This window comes from Lithobates pipiens, unplaced genomic scaffold, assembly GCF_037356315.1.
Source record: "Lithobates pipiens isolate NorthernLeopardFrog02 unplaced genomic scaffold, aLitPip1_a1.2 Scaffold_23, whole genome shotgun sequence".
Lineage (NCBI taxonomy): Eukaryota > Metazoa > Chordata > Amphibia > Anura > Ranidae > Lithobates > Lithobates pipiens.
This window is the reverse complement of record NW_027507785.1, coordinates 22,580,091-22,599,756: the sequence shown is the minus strand read 5'-3', so window position 1 is coordinate 22,599,756 and position 19,666 is coordinate 22,580,091. Positions and strand designations below refer to the sequence as shown.

Sequence of the window (19,666 nt, the reverse complement as noted above, 5' to 3'; positions counted from 1 at the left end):
ACTATCACAAGGATCTACTTTTATTCACTTCATTTGGAACTTTGCAAAGATCATTTACTATGGACATTAAATATTGAGCACTTATTAGGCACGTGGGACATTACCATTGTTTACTAGGTCATAGGTTTTGTTTCAGTAGCCCAACAGCACTTTATTCCATGAATGTTGCTCGTTATGATTACCCAAATTGATTTAATAGACATTTTATTAGCACAATAGCACTTTATTTGCATATACAGTCCCTGACAGAAGTCTTGTCACTTCTCTATTTTGTAGAAACTCCTGCTATTAACCTGACTTCTAATTAAAGCGGGAGTCCACCGTTTTTTTTTTTTTTTTTAAAAGCCAGCAGCTATAAATACTGCAGCTGCTGACTTTTAAAATAATGACACTTACCCGCCCAGCGCGCCCGCGATGTCGGCACCCGAAGCCGATCTCTCGATCGTCTCTCGGGTGCTGCCGCCGCCATCTTGGATATGGGAATCAGGAAGTGGAGCCTTGCAGCTTCAGTTCCTGGTTCCCTACTGCGCATTCGCGAGTCGCGCTGCGCAATAAGGATGGTCCCTACTGTCTCAGGGATCCGTGTGTTTCCCAGCAGGCAGCGGGGGACCTTCGGAAAGGGGCGTAGCTTCTGCAGAATCTACGCCGGAAGTGGGTGCAGATACCTGTACTGTACAGGTACCTGCACCCCCCTCCCCCCTGAAAGGTGCCAATGGTGGCGCCGGAGGGGGGGAGGGTTCCAATGAGCGGAAGCTCCACTTTAGGGTGGACCTCCGCTTTAATCAATTAGTGTTAGAAATATCTCATATGAAAAGCTAAAGCCCTCCCAAATGATGTTTAATGCACTGAAATAAAATTAGTTTCACTGAAAAAAGATTTATCATTTAATCAAGACAGACAGGTTAAATTTTGGCAAGACAAAAGTTTTGTCGCCTATACAGAAATTGAACAACTTTACTGAAAATCCAAAAATATGTCAGCAAATTAAGTAGTGGTGCTGTGAGATCCAAATGTAATATCTTGTATGACTTCCATGAGCTTGAAGGACAGCATCCATGCGGTTTGGCAAGGATTCATACAATTTATTGATGAAGTCATCAGGAATAGCAAAGAAAACAGTCTTGCATGCCTCCCAGAGTTCATCAATATTCTTTGGTTTCGTCTTCCATGCTTCATCTTTCATCCTACACCACATATGCTCAATGATGTTCATGTCTGGTGACTGAGCTGGCCAATCCTGGAGCATCTTGATCTTCTTTTCCTTAAGGAACTTTGATGTGGAGATGGAAGTATGCGATGGAGCACCATCCTGCTGCAAAATTTGGCCTTTTTTATGGTTGGGAATATAGGAGGTAGCCAAGATTTCTTGGTATTTTAGACTATTGATGTTGCCTTCCACCCTGCAGATCCCTCGCACACCCCCATACTGGATGTAACCCCAGACCATGATTTGCCTCCACCAAACTTCACTGTTTTCTGGGTAAATCTCGGCTCCATGCGGGTTCCAGTAGGTTTCCTGTAATATTTGCGGCGACTGTGGTGTAATTCAACAGAAGATTCGTCTGAAAAAATCCACCTTCTGCCACTTTTCCAGAGTCCTTCCTTTAGGCAGGCTGTGGCCCTTGGCAAATGCCACACGGTTTTTCAATTGTCTTTTGTTTAGTGCTGGCTTATGGGCACTGATTCGACCATGGAGGCCATTTCGAGACAGAAAATCCGACAAACTGTTCTGGTTGACACAGGGACTTCAGGTGACCGGGTCTCGTGGAGCTCTGCTGCAGTGGAAAATGGTCTGGCCTTGGATTTTCGAGCCAACAAACGGTCCTCTTGAGCAGTTGTCTTGCGCGCTCGGCCTGACCTGGCCTTGTCCAAAACGTCTCCAGTCTCTTCAAATCTTTTTTTTATCCTCTGAACTTGACGCTGAGACACGTTGAAGGTGTCTGCAACATCAGCAGTGGATCTGGTCTTCAGCCTCTTGATAATCAACACTTTAGTCTCCGGGTGAATCTTATGCCGCGTACACACGGGCGGACTGTATGGCGTACTTAGTCTGTCGAAACACATTTCAGCGGACAGTCCGGTCGTGTGTGGGCTTCAGCGGACTTTTTCAGCGTGCAGTCTGGCGTACTAAGTATTTCGGATTTTTCGAAATTCTGTCCGTCGTACTTTGGTACTTTGGTTTCAGCGGACAATACGGTCGTCAGTAGGCTAGTTCGACGGACTAAGAATGGCGCATGCCCAGAAAGGATTTACACGGCGGAAGGGTGCTTTGCTGTGTATTGGACTTCCTATTTCTAGTCCCGTCGTACGCGCTGTACACGTCATCGCGCAAGCTTTCGACGGACTGTTTGTGCCTCCGTGTGTGGTCAAGTCCGTTCAGTGGAAAGTATGACGGACTGTCCGTCGGATTGTATGACGGACTAAGTACGCCATACAGTCCGCCCGTGTGTACGCGGCATTAGGCATGTTTGCAGAGGTCTAGTTGCTGTTGAGAAGGTCTAGTGTACTGGTGTTTTTTTTATACACACCTGAGACCTAACTGATCCATTATTAGTCACAGATGAAGCTCATATAACAACAAGGCGACAACACTTATGTCTTGGCAAAAATTGACTCAATGGGCTTTACCAAGCTGTGAATATTAGAATACTTTTTGTCAGTTTCGTTTTGCACTGAAACATTATTACAAAAGCTGTTGGGATTAAAATGACCCATTTCTTGTAACAAAATCTTGATTAGAAATATATTTTAGAGGCACTTCAGGTCAATTTGTACACAAGCGACAAGACTTTTGTCAGGGACTGTATGCTACACGTATCTTTGTAACAGGCATTTGCACATTGAGTTATGGCAAGAGGGAGGTGTTCAGTAGTTCAACAGGGTAGAACTTGGGCAGAGCCAATAACACCTTTTCTGAGGCGGCAGCATCATCAGACAGCAACAGGAAGTTAGGTGCTCACTAGATTTCTGGCAGCTTAATTTTTTATTAATCCTTGCAGTGTTTTTAGAGCTAAACCTTGGGGAGATGCACATGTATCGGGGAGATGTACCAAATTATAGGATTTTACACTCCGTGCAGTAATTCTTGGGAGTCCATTTAGACCCCATTCACACCTGAGCGTTTTGTAGCTTGAAGCCTGAAGCTGCAAAACGCTGGAGGGGAAAAAATGTATTATTCTCAATGGAGATGGTTCACATCTCCACTACATGTCGCCTGAAGCCGAACGCCTCAAGCTCAAACAAGTTCCGGACCCTTTTTTTGTCGCTCGAATTGAGCAGATTTGGGCGTTTTTCTTCTTTTAACATTGGTGACCTTTTGCCCTGCACAAAATCGCGGTAAAAAACAAGCTTTTTTCTGCTTGAAAACGCTACGCTCGGGTGTGAATGCAGCCTTAGTGACACAGGAAGTTATATTGTGGAGTATACCGCCACTTACAGAAGGATTTGGACATCGGCAAACAAATTCTGTAGGCCAGCCCAGTAGAACCCCTCCTCCACCCAGCATGCCTCCGTTTGTAGGACACAGCATCACAGCATGATCATAAATGCAATGCGGTGTAATCTGTGTCCCTCACTGGATTCAATTATATTCCCCTCAATTCGTTTGCCTTTTGGTAAATGTGCATTTCATTTGGCGTTTGGCACTTTTTGGTGGTGGAAGATTAAGTCTTATTTATTCACCTATTTGGGTACTATTTCAAGAAAACGGTTTTCAAATTTATTTGAACCATTCAATTTATTTGATTCATTCTCAGCTTTGGACTTTTATTTTCATTTTTCACATTCACTATGTAAATGAGAGTCATTGCTTTGATTACTTACCACTAATTTTTTATATTGTCTTAATTTGTATCTAGCACTACTTTCAGTGCAGCTATTTGTCTTTATGTGTGTATATCTCACATTTTAGCTGCTGCTTAGTTTTAGTTTTGTTTGTTTACAGCGCGGTATTTCCCTTTTTTTTTTCAATATCATAATGTGCTAGTATGTGTTGCACATTATGATATTGAAAAAAAAAAAAAAGGGAAATACCGCGCTGTAAACAAACAAAACTAAAAAACTAAGCAGCAGCTAAAATGTGAGATACACACATAAAGACAAATACTTACCTTAACCAAACAGAGCTTCTATCTTCACCCAGGTTTGTGGGCTCTGGTCATCTGGCTGGCTGAGCAGCGATGACATTGCCGCCGCGCACGGCAGCACCAGGTGCGGCACAGATATGCTGTTCAGAGCGCATGCGCTGGTGACGTCACCGGCTGCTGCTTGCTGGAATATCTCCTAAAACGGTGCATGTTTAGGAGATATAAAATTTTACCTACAGGTAAGCTTTATTATAAGCTTAGCTGTAGGTAAAAATAGGCAAAATTTGTTAACTACCACTTTATCATGCAGCATACCGCGACCGCGTTAACACATGATAACAGGGTTAACCCAGCAGATATGATAATTCCTTGGGGGCACAGCGGGGTGTGGATTTGCTTACCTTAACAGAATGGTTGTGGAAATCCGTCACCACAATCTCATTTTTGTTGTTAACTGCCACAAAATGTGGCCCTAAAGAAAAAAAAAAAAAATGTATTTATAACAAAGTAAAAGGCTGTTTAAAAAAACGAAATAAATACATTTTGCCAGGACTCTACTTCATTTGCTCTCTTGTCCAGACTCCAGATACAGAGCAGCCTGTTAACAAAATTCCACCTAACACCTATATCTATAGTCTTATAGATTACAGAAATAGGCTTGGGCATGAAAGGATTAAGTAGTCAGTAATCAGTTGCTTACAAGTTAAAATCCGTATTTTTTGCTAGAAAATTTACTTAAAACCCCCAATTATTATATATATATATACCTATCCATCAATTAAACAATAAGGGAGAAAACCTCAAAATTGCGCTTCCTCTATTTCTCCCACCTCGGCGCTAAAAGTTTCAAAACTCACACTCAACATAAAATTATAGTAGTATTTGGTTTGCACCCAAGACAGCAGCTACTTTAAAATATACAAAGAAATAAATAAACATATTTATAAGAACTTATCTACTTAAAGAGGGATTCCACCAAAAAAAAAAAATATTAAAAGCCAGCAGCTATAAATACTACAGCTATGGATCCTCTGCACGGAGAATATCCGCTCCCCATGCAGTTTAAATATACAGCGCATATTTTAATATACAATGTTTCCTTCATTTTTTTGAATGATAGTAAGAGCCATCTAGAAAACATCAACAGTCACAATAGTAAAACTATAATATAATTAAATAATACCGGCGTATAATCACCACAGGTGAAACACAGCCAGAAAGGGGAAATATTCATAAGGGCAGTTAAATAATGAAGCAGTCTTGAAATGACCACAAATCTGACCACAATTAACCACTTGCCGACCGCCTAACGCCGATGTACGTCGGCAGAATGGCACGGGCAGGCATAAGCACGTACATGTACGTGATTTGCCTCCCGCGGGTCGGGGGCCCGATCGGGCCCCCGCCCGGTGCCTGCGGCGGTCGGTTTTCGTTCGGGAGCGATCCCGGACGAGGGGACGGCCATTCATTCATGGCCACCCCCTCGCGATCGCTCCCGACGAATAGAAATCCCCGGTGACATCACTTCCTCTCCTGTAATGTAAACACAGGAGAGGAAGTGATGTATTCTCTCCTCCGTGTCGGTATTTTTCGTTCCGACACGGAGGAGAGCGGATCAGTGAGTTGCACCAACACATCCCACACACAGTAGAACATGCCAGGCACACTCACACCCCCCCTTTACCCCCCGATCACCCCCCCAATTACCCCTGCCCCCCAGTCACAGTGACACCAATGTCATTTTTTTTTTTTTTTTTTTTTTTTTTGCATTGGTGTCATTTGTGACTGTAATAACTGTTAGGGCAGTTAGAGTTAGCCCCCTTTAGTTCTAATGTACCCCCCTAACCCCCCCAATAAAGGTTTAACCCCGTGATCACCCCCCGTCGCCAGTGTCACTAAGGCTGGGTTCACATTGCAGCGGTTTATGAGAACGAATGTGATTCGCACCGCACTGCAGTGCAAATCACATCCGATCTCTGTGCGATTCGAGTTCAGCCATTCGCCGCACCCGCCACACCCGCCGCACCCGCCGCAAATTCGCACGGGACCCTTTTTTTGGCCCGCAGCAGAATCGGATCGCATGGGTGTTCACACCATGCGATCCGAGTTTGCAGATCGCACTGCGATATGCGAACTGATCTGGGGGTGTCAGTAACATTTCACTGACACTCCCAGCAGTTCGCATAGGGCAGTGTGAACTGCCGCCGGGAGGCATGCGATGCGGGAACCCGCCGCGGATTCGCGGCGTTTCCGCATCGCTCCAGTGTGAACCCAGCCTAATAAGCGATCATTTTTCTGATCGCCGTATTAGTGTCCCAGGTGACGCTAGTTAGGCAGGTAGGTATTTAGGTTCGCCGCAGCTTTTTATAGCGCCAGGGACCCCCATATACTACCGCATAAAGCCCCCTGATTGCCCCCTAGTTAACCCTTTCACCAGTGATCACCATATAACTGTTACAGGTGACGCTGGTTGGTTAGTTATTTTTTTATAGTTTCAGGGCACCCGCCATTTATTACCTAATAAAGGTTTAACCCCCTGATCACCCGGCGGGTGTCATTTGTGACTAATAACTGTTAGGGCAGTTAGGGTTAGCCCCCTTTAGTTCTAAGGTACCCCCCTAACCCCCCCAATAAAGGTTTAACCCCGTGATCACCCCCCGTCGCCAGTGTCACTAAGGCTGGGTTCAGATTGCAGCGGTTTGAGAACGGATGTGATTCGCACTGCAGTGCAAATCACATCCGATCTCTGTGCGATTCGAGTTCAGCCATTCGCCGCACCCGCCACACCCGCCGCACCCGCCGCAAATTCGCACGGGACCCTTTTTTTGGCCCGCAGCAGAATCGGATCGCATGGGTGTTCACACCATGCGATCCGAGTTTGCAGATCGCACTGCGATATGCGAACTGATCTGGGGGTGTCAGTAACATTTCACTGACACTCCCAGCAGTTCGCATAGGGCAGTGTGAACTGCCGCCGGGAGGCATGCGATGCGGGAACCCGCCGCGCATTCGTGGCGTTCCCGCATCGCTCCAGTGTGAACCCAGCCTAATAAGCGATCGTTTTTCTGATCGCTGTATTAGTGTCACAGGTGACGCTAGTTAGGCAAGTAGGTATTTAGGTTCGCCGCAGCTTTTTATAGCGCCAGGGACCCCCATATACTACCGCATAAAGCCCCCTGATTGCCCCCTAGTTAACCCTTTCACCAGTGATCACCATATAACTGTTACAGGTGACGCTGGTTGGTTAGTTATTTTTTTATAGTTTCAGGGCACCCGCCATTTATTACCTAGTCTCACTAGTGTACCCCTAAATTTAGGGGTGTCTACTTTCCAAAATGGGGTCATTTGGGGGGGGTTTGTGCCATCTTGGCATTTTATGGCCTTCAAAACTGTAACGCCCTTAGAAAGCCTGAAGGCGGTGCTTGGTTTTCGGGGCCCCGTACGCGGCTAGGCTCCCAAAAAGTCCCACATATGTGGTATCCCCGTACTCAGGAGAAGCAGCAGAATTTATTTTGGGGTGTCATTTCACATATGCCCATGGCATGCGTGAGCAATATATCATTTAGTGACAACTTTGTGAAAAAAAAAAAAAAAAAAAAAAAGTTTGTAATTTTCCCGCAACTTGTGGCAAAATATAAAATATTCCATGGACTCAACATGCCTCTCAGCAAATAGCTTGGGGTGTCTACTTTCTAAAATGGGGTCATTTGTGGGGGTTTTGTGCCATCTTGGCATTTTATGGCCTTCAAAACTGTAATAGGTAGTGAGGAGTGAAGTCAAATATTTACGCCCTTAGAAAGCCTGAAGGCGGTGCTTGGTTTTAGGGGCCCCGTACGCGGCTAGGCTCCCAAAAAGTCCCACATATGTGGTATCCCCGTACTCAGGAGAAGCAGCAGAATTTATTTTGGGGTGTCATTTCACATATGCCCATGGCATGTGTGAGCAATATATCATTTAGTGACAACTTTGTGAAAAAAAAAAAAAAAAAAAAAAAGTTTGTAATTTTCCCGCAACTTGTGGCAAAATATAAAATATTCCATGAACTCAACATGCCTCTCAGCAAATAGCTTGGGGTGTCTACTTTCTAAAATGGGGTCATTTGTGGGGGTTTTGTGCCATCTTGGCATTTTATGGCCTTCAAAACTGTAATAGGTAGTGAGAAGTGAACTCAAAAATTTACGCCCTTAGAAAGCCTGAAGGCGGTGCTTGGTTTTCGGGGCCCCGTACGCGGCTAGGCTCCCAAAAAGTCCCACATATGTGGTATCCCCGTACTCAGGAGAAGCAGCAGAATTTATTTTGGGGTGTCATTTCACATACGCCCATAGCATGTGTGAGCAATATATCATTTAGTGACAACTTTGTGTAAAAAAAAAAAAAAAATTTTTTTTTTGTCATTATTCAATCGCTTGAGGCAAAAAAATAAAATATTCAATGGGCTCAACATGCCTCTTATCAATTTCCTTAGGGGGTCTACTTTCCAAAATGGGGTCATTTGGGGGGGTTTTGTACTGCCCTGCCATTTTAGCACCTCAAGAAATGAGATAGGCAGTCGTAAACTAAAAGCTGCGTAAATTCCAGAAAACGTACCTTAGTTTGTAGATGTGACAACTTTTGCGCAAACCAATAAATATACAATTATTGACTTTTTTTTTACCAAAGACATGTGGCTGAATACATTTTGGCCTAAATGTATGACTAAAATTGAGTTTATTGGATTTTTCTAATAACAAAAAGTAGAAAATATCATTTTTTTTCAAAATTTGCGGTCTTTTTACGTTTATATCGCAAAAAATAAAAATCGCAGAGGCAATCAAATACCATCAAAAGAAAGCTCTATTTGTGGGAAGAAAAGGACGCAAATTTTGTTTGGGTACAACATTGCATGACCGCGCAATTACCAGTTAAAGCAGCGCAGTGCCAAAGTGTAAAAAGACCTCTGGTCATTTACCAGCAAAATGGTCCGGTCTGAAAGTGGTTAAGCTGCACCTTGTCCTCCTCCTGCCTGTCACACTCACCAATGAAGTGACTATACTGCTACCCAACCTGCATCTTACCATACTACTCTTTAAACGTAATATACTGCTTAAAATAAAATACAAAAAATAAACTGAAAAAGTGAAGATGAAAATAAAAATAAAATAAAAAAATAAAATAAAAATAAAGTGAAAATAAAAATAAATTTAAAATTAGATCATTATACAGACAAATCATATTTATTCATGAAGGAGGAATGAAGGAAACATTGTATATTAAAATATGCGCTGTATATTTAAACTGCATGGGGAGCGGATATTTTCAGTGCAGAGGATCCATAGCCTGACGGCTGGCACTGTCCCCGCCCACCCTCGTATCCGATAGGTTGGAGGGTTTGGGATGAGTGATTGGTTAGGTGGTAGCTAGAGGGCGGGACTAATTTACGTTTTAAGCCGGGATGCCGCGCCGTTAAGCCACGCCCTTTTGACGAAGTCGTAGTGACGAAACCGGTCAGGGATTGGCTTCACGGCGACCAGAAGTGACACCTATGCACGCTGAGACCCGGACAAACAGCTATGTAATAGAAGCCCTGCTGCGAGCTAAATATCGATTCAGGTATTTTCTGGATTAGTGCAATAGATAACTTAAGTGGAGCAGGGCTGGCGGACATTACTGTACCCTATCTGGCTATGTGATCTGCTGTGGGATCCGCTGTGCTTGGCAATTTTAACTGTGTAGAGATTCATCGGCTATGTTAAGTGCCTACTGCATTTGCCAAATAAGAAACTGTTTTGAATAAGAATAAATTGAAACAAAAAAGGATCTACTCGATGTGGAGCTTATTTTTTTTCTATGTGCTGCTGCTATTGCTGATTAACGGAGGTATAAATCTGGAGTGGAAGCGTGGGCTCAACACACACAACTATCTTCTGTTTATTACCGGAGGACGGAAATGTAAATCTGAAGTGATTGTGATGACAGTTGGAGTAAGGCTCATTATAGTTGAATCTCTGGTGAGTTTAACCCCCTGGGGGAGTGTGGAGCACCGTGTGGAGGAGTTTGTGTGAAGTGCACTTATTTTCCATCTATACCCACTGGAGTCACCCACTACGGCCCTTTTATGGACTTGTTGACCTTCTCAGCTTTTGCTTTACTCTGAGCATAGGAATTGTTTGAGTAATTTCTAGCAACAGCAATCGATTGATTTCACTTATTATTTATGTGTTTTTGTAATTTTTATGAGATTTATGTGAGTATAGGAATCAACTATGTGAATATGTAGAGTTGATGGGAGCGCTGCTTAGATTATTTTGAATGAATTTTTTTACGTTCTTATAATCTGTTATATATATATATATATATATATATATATATATATATATATATATATATATATATATATTTTTTTTTTTTTATCAGAAACCCTAGAGAATGAAATGGTGATTGTTGCAATATTTTATGTCACGCGGTATTCGCCCACTGGTCTTTCAAGAGCAATTATTTGACAAAAAACACACTTTCATGAATTAAAAAAAAACTAAAAACAGTAAAGTTAGCCCAATTTTTTTGTATAATTGAAAGATGATGTTACGCAGACTAAACAGATACCCAACATGTCATGCTTACACACACTCGTGGAATAGCAACAAACTGCGGAACCTGAAAATCTTTTTGGGCAACGGTTTAAAAAAATTAAAGGGTTACCAGGTTAGAGTTACAGAGGAGGTCTTTTGCTAGAATTATTGCTCTCACTCTGACCATCGTGGCGATACCTCCCATGTGCGATTTGAACACAGTTTACATTTGCGGGCGTGACTTACGTATGCACTTTCTTTGCTGTGAGAGCAGGCAGGGACGGGGGTGATTACAATTTTTTTTTCCAGATTTTCTATTTTTCTACATTTCCCCTTTAAAAAAAAAAAATTCTGATCACTTTTATTGCTCTCACAAGGAATGTAAACATCCCTTGTGACAGTAATAGGCATGTGACAGGTACTCATTATGGAGGGATCGGGGGGGGGGGGGGGTCTTAAAGACCCCAAATCCCTCCTTTGCACTTAAAAGTATTCAGATCGCCAAAATTGCCAATTCTGAATACTATCATTTTTTTCCCTAAAATCTGCGCCATTGGCAGCCGAGTAAACAGGAAGTGACGTCGCTCCCGGGATTTTACACCTGCAGGCATCCCCCTGGTTTAACCCCTCCAAGCCATGAACGCACATTTGCGCGTGATCGGGACAAGGGGTTAAAGAACATCTAAACCCAAGAACAAAAATGTTTATATTGCAGCTCACCAGTCCTTAGATGCGGTGGCTGCAAGGACCAGTACATTTTCTGAAAGTACAGAAAAACACCCGTTGATCCTGCTAAACACAATCCAGTGACTTAATCACTTCATGTGGACTGAATGGAAATGGAAACAATCAGCTTTCTCAACCATCTTCTGTAAACTACAAAAGTAACACCCCTCTGGAGATGAGGAGAGCAGGAGGTGTTTCTAATTTGATTCAGGAAAGCAGCCTAGCACCCCAAGCCCTTGTACACACGGTCGGACATTCCAACGGAAAACGTCCGATAGGACCGAGTTGTCGGATAATCTGACCATGTGTGGGCTACATCGGACTGTTTCCATCGGAATATCCAACTGACAAAGTTTTAGAGCTGGGTTATAAATTTTCCGACAACATGATCCGATCGGACTTTGTCCGATCATTTGTAGAGAATTCCGATCGGACAAAGTGCCACGCATGCTCAGATCAAATTCCTAGACCAAAGCTATTGGCTACTAGCCTGAACGTAGTCCCGTCGTAACGAAATAACGTCATCATGTTCTGAACGATCGGATTTTCCGACAACTTTGTCTGACCGTGTGTATGCAACACCAGTTTCGGGCAAAATCTGACGGATTTTGTTGTCGGAATGTCCGACCGTGTGTACAAGGGCTTAGACAAAGTGCATGTCATTGGTGAAAATACCAGGTGAGAGTTAAACTCTAGAACGCTTCAGCTAGCTTCCCAACCCATCTGCAGCCCCATTAAGCCTCCCCTCCCCCTTCCCACCAAGAACCTCGATTTGTTTTATCCTGATCACGATTACCGTCTAGTGTTCCAGACTGATGCTTGTCTCCTGGACTTCGGCCTCCAAACCTCCCCACTAATTTTCCATTGGACTGGAAGATGAAGATGCAGCAGGATTTGTTATCCACAACTATCAGATGACCGTTGCGGTCTACGGCTACTCCTTTGGGTCCCATTAGACGGCCGACACCAATTTTGTTCTGTAGTTACAAGAAAGCCAGATGAAACAGGTGGAAAAAAGCCAGGAATACAAAGTCATTGGAGCATAAAATAAAACGAAAAACGTCTGACGATGAAGCAAACTTTTTTTTTGTGTATGGACAGTAGCAACACAAAAGCTCAACCTGTAAGCATACCTTAAACTTCCCCTCTGGAGAGAAAATGCTGACCCAGCGATTGTCATAATCCGCCACAATGATGTCACCATTTGTATCCACAGCCACGCCTGTTGGACGCTGCAACTGCCCTGGGGACCGGCCTCGAATCCCGAAACGCAACTTAAACTGGCCCTCATTGGAGAACACCTGCCATGAGGAAAATACATCAGACCTAGTAAAAGATGAAACAGGAGAGGAAAAACCCAACTGAAAATGGTAACATCCAACCTCACCTGTATGCACTGATTGTTACTGTCTGCAACCACAATGCGATTGTTACTGGAGGCACAGATGCCTTGCAGGTTGGAGAATTCACCTTTGTCTCGACCACGGGTTCCTGAAAGACACATCTGCCATGAAACCAAAAATCCTGCATATTGTCAACCTTACACCATACATCTCCAATGTTACAACTATTATACAGTACATATTAGGGCCGAAACAATGAATCGATGAATCGATTAATCGACAACTAATCGTTTATGAAAATAGTTGTCAACCATTTTCATAATCGATTAATCGGCCAGCCGATTAGTTGGCCTGCATAAAGAATGCATTATTTCTTTACATATCAGGAAATACAGTGCAGCACACATACAGCTTCAGTACACCATCCATACATGTCAGTCAGTGCCTGAGAACTTGTGAATTTGTGAGGAGCAATGCCTCATGGGACATGTAGTCCTGGGCAGGAAGTGAGTGGTTTTAAAAGGCAGAAGTTTTTTTTTACCTTGCACTCTATACTATAATTTGCAGCTTGCTATTGGGGCACTCTGAAGGCAGGAGGAGGACCCCAGAAAAGGAGCATTAGGGCTGCTCTGTGAAAACATTCTTAAAATGAAATTTTTTTTGAAGGAAGACTTCTTTTTTTTTTTTTTTTTTTTTATGGCCAGCATAAGGGACAGCAGGCGCAGGTAGCTTTTATCAAGCCACCTGCCTATGACAAGGGAGTCTGTCATACATAGAATATATTACACTTCTGTCTAAAAATCTGACATGTCTTTCATTTTTTTTTTCCTTTAAATAAAAAAAAAAAAAAGAATTGCTCTCCGAGTCTGATGAGATTTACCAGATTCAACCTCTAATAATTGATACAGTATATCTCTTCTGTCTGTTATTTGTATTTAATACCATAATTAATATATATATATATATAAAGAAATTGGCCTTTATTTTAATCTTTATATATTAACTAGAAATTATACACCACACTTTTTCTTAAGGTTATTATCCGATTAATCAAAAACAATAAAATCAGCCAACTAAATTGATTATGAAAATAATCATTAGTTGCAGCCCTAGTACATATTAAATATATACAAATGAACAGATTTCCGGCATTCATGGTATCGTGGCAAAATTATATTTCAAGCTTTCAAATATCTGTGCTTTTCCTTGGTTTGTATGTGCATTGCCTGAGGACTTGACAAAGATGCTTGACAGCCCAAAATAAACAAAGTTAGTGGGCTTTTAACTTAGATATCTTTATCATCAAAACCCTTCAGTGGACCATTTAGCTCATATAATCTATAGGTCTTGAAGCCGAGAAATCCTTCAAAGCGGAAGCTAGATAGAGATTGGGATGATCAAGATCATCTTCCATTCACCTCACAAATTCCAAACCAATTTCCTCATCTACCCTCCACTCTTCAAAGTCTCCCTCTAGTCACTTACCAACTCTCAGGATCATCTCATCTTCAATTGGGTTCTCCTTCTTCTTATTGGTGCTATACATGCTTGATGGTCTCCTCACAGCCTTCTGTCGTATGTGCCCTCCACTGGGCGACTTAACTCTGCGCTTGACATCCTCTGGTGAGGCCGGTACATCCCCAGGTTTTACAGCTCTCACCCTAAATGGACTCCCACGTAGTGGTTGCCCATAAAGTCGCAGGGAGAGTTGGTGCTCTCCTTCATGGCGTGGAGTATAGAGCACCTCATAAGTCCCATTCTTATTGTCCGTCACCTCCCCGTCCTGGGTGGCTCCATCTGGACCAGTCAGTTGAGCTTGTAGGATGGCATTGCCACTTCGGAACAACTCTCCATCTTTGTCTTTAGTAGTGACCGTGACAGAAGTTTGTTGTCCCACCAAGGCTTGGCGCAAGCCCTCCCCTGTTGCAACTGAGGAATGAGCCACGGTGCTAGTAGTAAGAAGGGCCCCTAAATTCTGGAGGGATCGGCGGAGGCCATCAGTCTCTACCCGGAATTCAAGCTGTGGGTTCTGCTGAGGGTGTAAAGGGAAGTCACGAGAAGCCAATTCATTCAATCGCTCACTCATCTGCTTCCTCACCAAGAGAACTTCTGTCTCTGAGCCGTGGCCAAGAGCCTGTTCAGTAAAACGCATGCTGCTCTCCATGTTGTCTAGGCCTTGTCTTAATGCTGAAAGCTGTGCCTGAAGAACCTGGAGTTGGAGAGACAACATGCAGGATGAGAAAAAACAAAAAACTTAATCATTAAATAACAAATTCTAAACCTTGTGCACAGCCTTCCTAGAAAAGATGAAGCTGTTATAACTGCAAAGGGTGGGCCAACTCAATATTGAACCCTATGGACCAAGACTGGGATGCCATTGAAGTTCATGTGTGTGTAAAAGGCAGGCGCCTTTACACGCAATACTTTTGGCAATATAGTGTATGTTTGCAACATGGAACCCATATAACCCGGGAAATGCAAAGCTTCTGTTCTTGCCGATGGTGGTTCACAGCTGTGACCTGTCTGGACAGGTATTCTCCAATGTCTGCACCCTTAGTCACACTTAAAGATGGGCCCAAACCAGTTGGCTGGATTATAAACGTGGCGTCATTCAAAGACATGGGTCACATATTGAGTGTAAATTTTTTTTTTTTTTTTTGTGTTGGGATCATACTCAAGCTTTAGTTACTGTCTCCTGTCTCCCCCTAGGGTAGCCAACTCCTTTTCAGGACACAAGAAGTCATATACTGTTTGTCCGTTTTCATCGCCTGTCAACAGGTACTTGGTCACCTCTAGCATCCTGTCCCTACACCTGCTTCTAGCGGTTGGGTTTGTGAGTACTTAAGGCATTGCCAAACCTTGAGCTATGATGCTTTCCACTTTGTGGTGCAACATTTCTGGTTGTAGACGCAGGAGGGACCAGTCCCAACAGTTTATGACTTCTTGAAGTACTATGAATCCAACCACCGGAACTAGGTGTAGGGGCGGCGGCCAGAGGTGACTACAGGAAGGCAGTAGAAACAGACTGACAGTAGATGGCTCCCTAGGTTTCTTAATAAACGAGCAATGAAATGTTTTTCCCTCTTGGGGACTACTGCCCTCATTTCCTGTAGGGACACAGCCAGCAACAGAAACCAGGCTGAGGTTTTAAAAGAGAAATGTGGCATAGAAAAAAAAAAAAAAGACTGATTCTTACTTCTTATACCATTGATCAATGTTCTCTGTCTTGAGTGAGCAGAGAGCCGGTGACTGTTAAGTCACCAGCTCTCCGCTCTGCCCCTCCAGTACTCACTGGAGCGATAAGCTGTGAAGGGGGTGCTAGCGGCTGGCTGAATGTGAGACATTAAAGTCAGGATCCCTCCAGGGCCTGGAACAGGTGAGTGACATCAACCGACAATGGACTTTAGACAACTGTCAGCTAAATGTGGGTCATAGGAGTGCAGAACAAAGTGCCCTCCTGCGACCCACAGGAGAAGCAGGGCCAACAGAGCTTTGGCCCTACTTCTCCTTCAACTCTTTCCCACTCCTCCTTCAACTCTTTCCCACTCTATCCAAAACTAAAAACACTGGAGGTTATTTACTAAAGCTGGAGCATCCAAAATCTGGTGCAGCTCTGCATAGAAACCAATCAGTTTACATGTTTTACTGCCAAAGCTTAACTGAAAAAGTGGAATTTGAAGCAGATTGGCTACCATGCACAGCTGCACTAGACCTGGAGTGCACCAGTGTTAGTAAATCTACCTCTCTGGGTGGAGTCAGACATTTAAAGGCCACTTTTTTTTTTCTTTCTTAATGGTCTGGATGGATACTGACATTCATAAACACCCCCCCCCCCCCCCCAAAAGACATGCCCACCTTTTGCTTGGTGATAGAAATGGCCTCCAAGTCTTGCAAGAGAGTATTCTTCCTGTGCTGCAGGGCTCGCTCCAGCTCATCAAATGTCGTACAAATCTCGTTGACGGCAGCGTTTTTCCGTTCGCTCAGCTGCCGACTGATGTCAGTCACAAGGTCGATGGCGGAGGTCAGCTGAGGGATTCTGCCAGAGAAAGGAGGAGCTTTCTTAAAAAGGAGCCCGTGTCATGCCAACAGTTTCTACCCGCTTTCAAGCTTGTCACGCACACACTGCTGAAACTTGAATTTGGACATTAAAGTGTAGGTCCAGCCAAAACTCTTTTTTTTTCCAGTTTAGATGGAATGAGGAAGGATTAGAACCCCCCCGTATGTTTTTAACTGCTATCCAGAGCTCTGCTTTCCCCTCACTTTCTGTCCTGTTCATAACGTTTCACCAGTCAGGTGAGCAAAAATATCCAACAGCAGCAAAAAAATGCTTTAGCAGAGTGGGAGAAGCTAGAACCCGTCAGATTTTTATTTCTATCTGTGTCCCCTGTTGCCGATTATTCCCTACTTCCTGTATGTCTTTTTTTTTTTTCTAGGGAGCATGCACCTTTTTTGATAGGTACCTCCTTACGCTCGCAGCCTCCTATAGGACAAGTCTCACTGCTTATGCATGCAAAGTGGGGACCTGGCTGTAATTGATCAAGAAGACGCAGCCAGTTCCCAAATCAAGGATGGTGGCACTGTGGACTTACAGTTATGACAAAAATGAGCTGCGCAGCGACAGCGCTGGTCTCCATGGACTGGTAAGTACTTGACAGTGAAGTGGTGTGAACTGACCAATAGTGTCCATGCATTGGGACTAGGCTGGGCAAGGTTGCCTAGTGCAGACTAATGCACTTGGTGCAAATAGGACCTGGGTCTTGGTAAGTGCAGTGACCACATAAGATCACTCCAGAGACTTGTCAATGAAGCGACAGACCTTTCTGTGAATAGGTTTATGAGCTAGACCCTGCTGCGTCCAAAGATGGTGGATCTACCTCAGACACGGCCCACCAGAGAGATGATCTGAGCACCCTCTGCCTTTACCTGCCCTTGATGTTGTCAAGCTGGCTGCGGAGCGATGCTTTGTGTTGCTCTAGAACGTCTTTCAGTGGAACAGTGCAATGCTCTCTGTGTTCTCCCTCCGTGCATTCTACACACATGGCTGTCTCGCAGGGTCCGCAGTAATACTCCATGGTCTGCAGGAGGATAGGAAACAGACTCAGTGACCAGAGGGGGAAAAGGAGAACGTTTTTCTACGTTAGATCTGCAGAGGGTGCTGCACCTACCTTGCCCTGGTGGTTGGGGCAGGAAAGCGAGGTACCAGAGGGGTGTCCCTCTCCTGGCAGCACACTTTGCTCCTGGCGGCCGCTCTCCGGGCTGCGCTGGAGAACCTCCATGAGGTTTGTGATGAAGAAGTTGTTCTGCAGGGCAGACACTCCCCGTTCTGGAAGGATGGAAGTCTGGCGGCATACCGGGCAGGAAAGAGTCAGGCTCTGCGGTGGGATGTAGCTCTGCAGGCACCTGTAGAACCAAACAAGAGAATGATGAGAGTGTACAAACAGGCTGCCAACCATCTAACACAACAATACACTGTAGAGGCAGGGTGGATATAAACAATGATTAAAGAGGGATTCCACCAAAAAAAAAAAAATATTAAAAGCCAGCAGCTATAAATACTACAGCTGCTGACTTTTTTTTTTTTTTTTTGCAAATCTGTTTATTGGAATTTCAGACAGTGAACAAGTAACCAAAAGCAAAACAAGACAGACAAAAACAAAAACAAAAACACATACATTGGTCACGATTAGTGTTACAGGCGTGACATGTAAAGAGTTGCAATATAAGACAGTGCATTACATAAAAAAACATGTCGGAGAATTCAAGGCATCTCACCGGCCACAAAGAGCCGACTCCATGTGCAGTAGGATGACTCAGGACTAAACCATGCTACTCAGATATACAACATTTCCACTGGTGCATATTCCTATTCATTAACAAACGAAAATGCGTTAAGTAGGCTATGGGTCTGAGGCCGTGGAGGCATCCGCCAGCCAGCTGGACCAGACCTTGTCATATTTTTGCGGGCAACCCCTATTAACATAGCAGTCCTTGTAGAGAGGCAGGCTGTCGTTCACCAATTTTTTCCACAGGGAGAGAGGGGGAGGAGTGGGCTTACGCCAGCTGAGCGCAATGGCCTTGCGGGCATAACAGCTGCTGACTTTTAATAAAATGGACACTCACCTGTCCCGGGGTCCAGCGATGCCGGCAGCCGAGGCCGATCGATCGCTCAGCTCTCGGCTGCTGCCGCTACCATTCTAGGTGAGGGAATCAGGAAGTGAAGCGAATCGGCTTCACTTCCCGGTTCCCTACTGCACATGCGCGAGTCGCGTCGCGCAATAGGAAATCTCCGCGCTGTCACTGGGACCCGTGTGTGTCCCAGCAGACAGCGCGGTAGGGCAGGAAATGGCGTAGACTCCCACGGGAGTCTATGCCCGGAAATGGGTGTAAATACCTGTCTTTGACAGGTATCTCCACCCCCCTCCCCCCTGAAAGGTGTCAATTGTGACACCGGAGGGGGGGAGGGTTCCGATCAGCGGAGGTTCCACTTTAGGGTGGAATCCCGCTTTAAAAAAAAAATAAAAAAATTTGATTTTTTTTTTTTATTTATTTAAAATTTATCACATGTATTTTAAAAAAATGCTTTTGGATTAAAAAGCCATCTAAAAGATAGTTTTCTATTTAAGATATATTAATAATTTAGTTTATTCAGCATGAAATGAAGCTTAGTTATGTAGCATGAGGCTGTATATTCTGCAATATTTACATTTTTGGTAAACTCATTCAATGAATCCAAGCTGAGATAGCATGTGCTGCATTGATGCATTCACATAATGCACAGTGACCATGAGATAAAACAAAGTTCAGCAATCTTCCTTTATCCCATGGTTCTGCAAATCTTTGTACACTACAAACTGTATGATTGAATCGGTTCTGATATCGCTGTTTTACTCATCTGTCAGCTTATTATTCTAAGTAGGAAAGGACAAGAGAAGTGGCACTGTGCAGAGTCCATACACACAGAATA

The 19,666-nt window shown here is 43.9% G+C and overlaps 1 protein-coding gene across 1 annotated transcript in view; it reads right to left on the bottom strand.

The window, feature by feature from the left end:
- TRIM3 (tripartite motif containing 3) overlaps nucleotides 1–19,666 on the bottom strand; it is a 59,791-nt gene that overhangs the window by 19,785 nt on the left and 20,340 nt on the right. The window contains exons 3-10 of the mRNA XM_077451301.1: nucleotides 17,868–18,102; nucleotides 17,626–17,777; nucleotides 16,558–16,738; nucleotides 14,188–14,911; nucleotides 12,747–12,850; nucleotides 12,493–12,660; nucleotides 12,156–12,336; nucleotides 4,487–4,557 (exon numbers count right to left, since the gene is read on the bottom strand). Of these exons, the coding sequence (XP_077307427.1) occupies nucleotides 4,487–4,557; nucleotides 12,156–12,336; nucleotides 12,493–12,660; nucleotides 12,747–12,850; nucleotides 14,188–14,911; nucleotides 16,558–16,738; nucleotides 17,626–17,777; nucleotides 17,868–18,102 (1,816 nt within the window). The remainder of the gene's footprint in view (nucleotides 1–4,486; nucleotides 4,558–12,155; nucleotides 12,337–12,492; nucleotides 12,661–12,746; nucleotides 12,851–14,187; nucleotides 14,912–16,557; nucleotides 16,739–17,625; nucleotides 17,778–17,867; nucleotides 18,103–19,666) is intronic.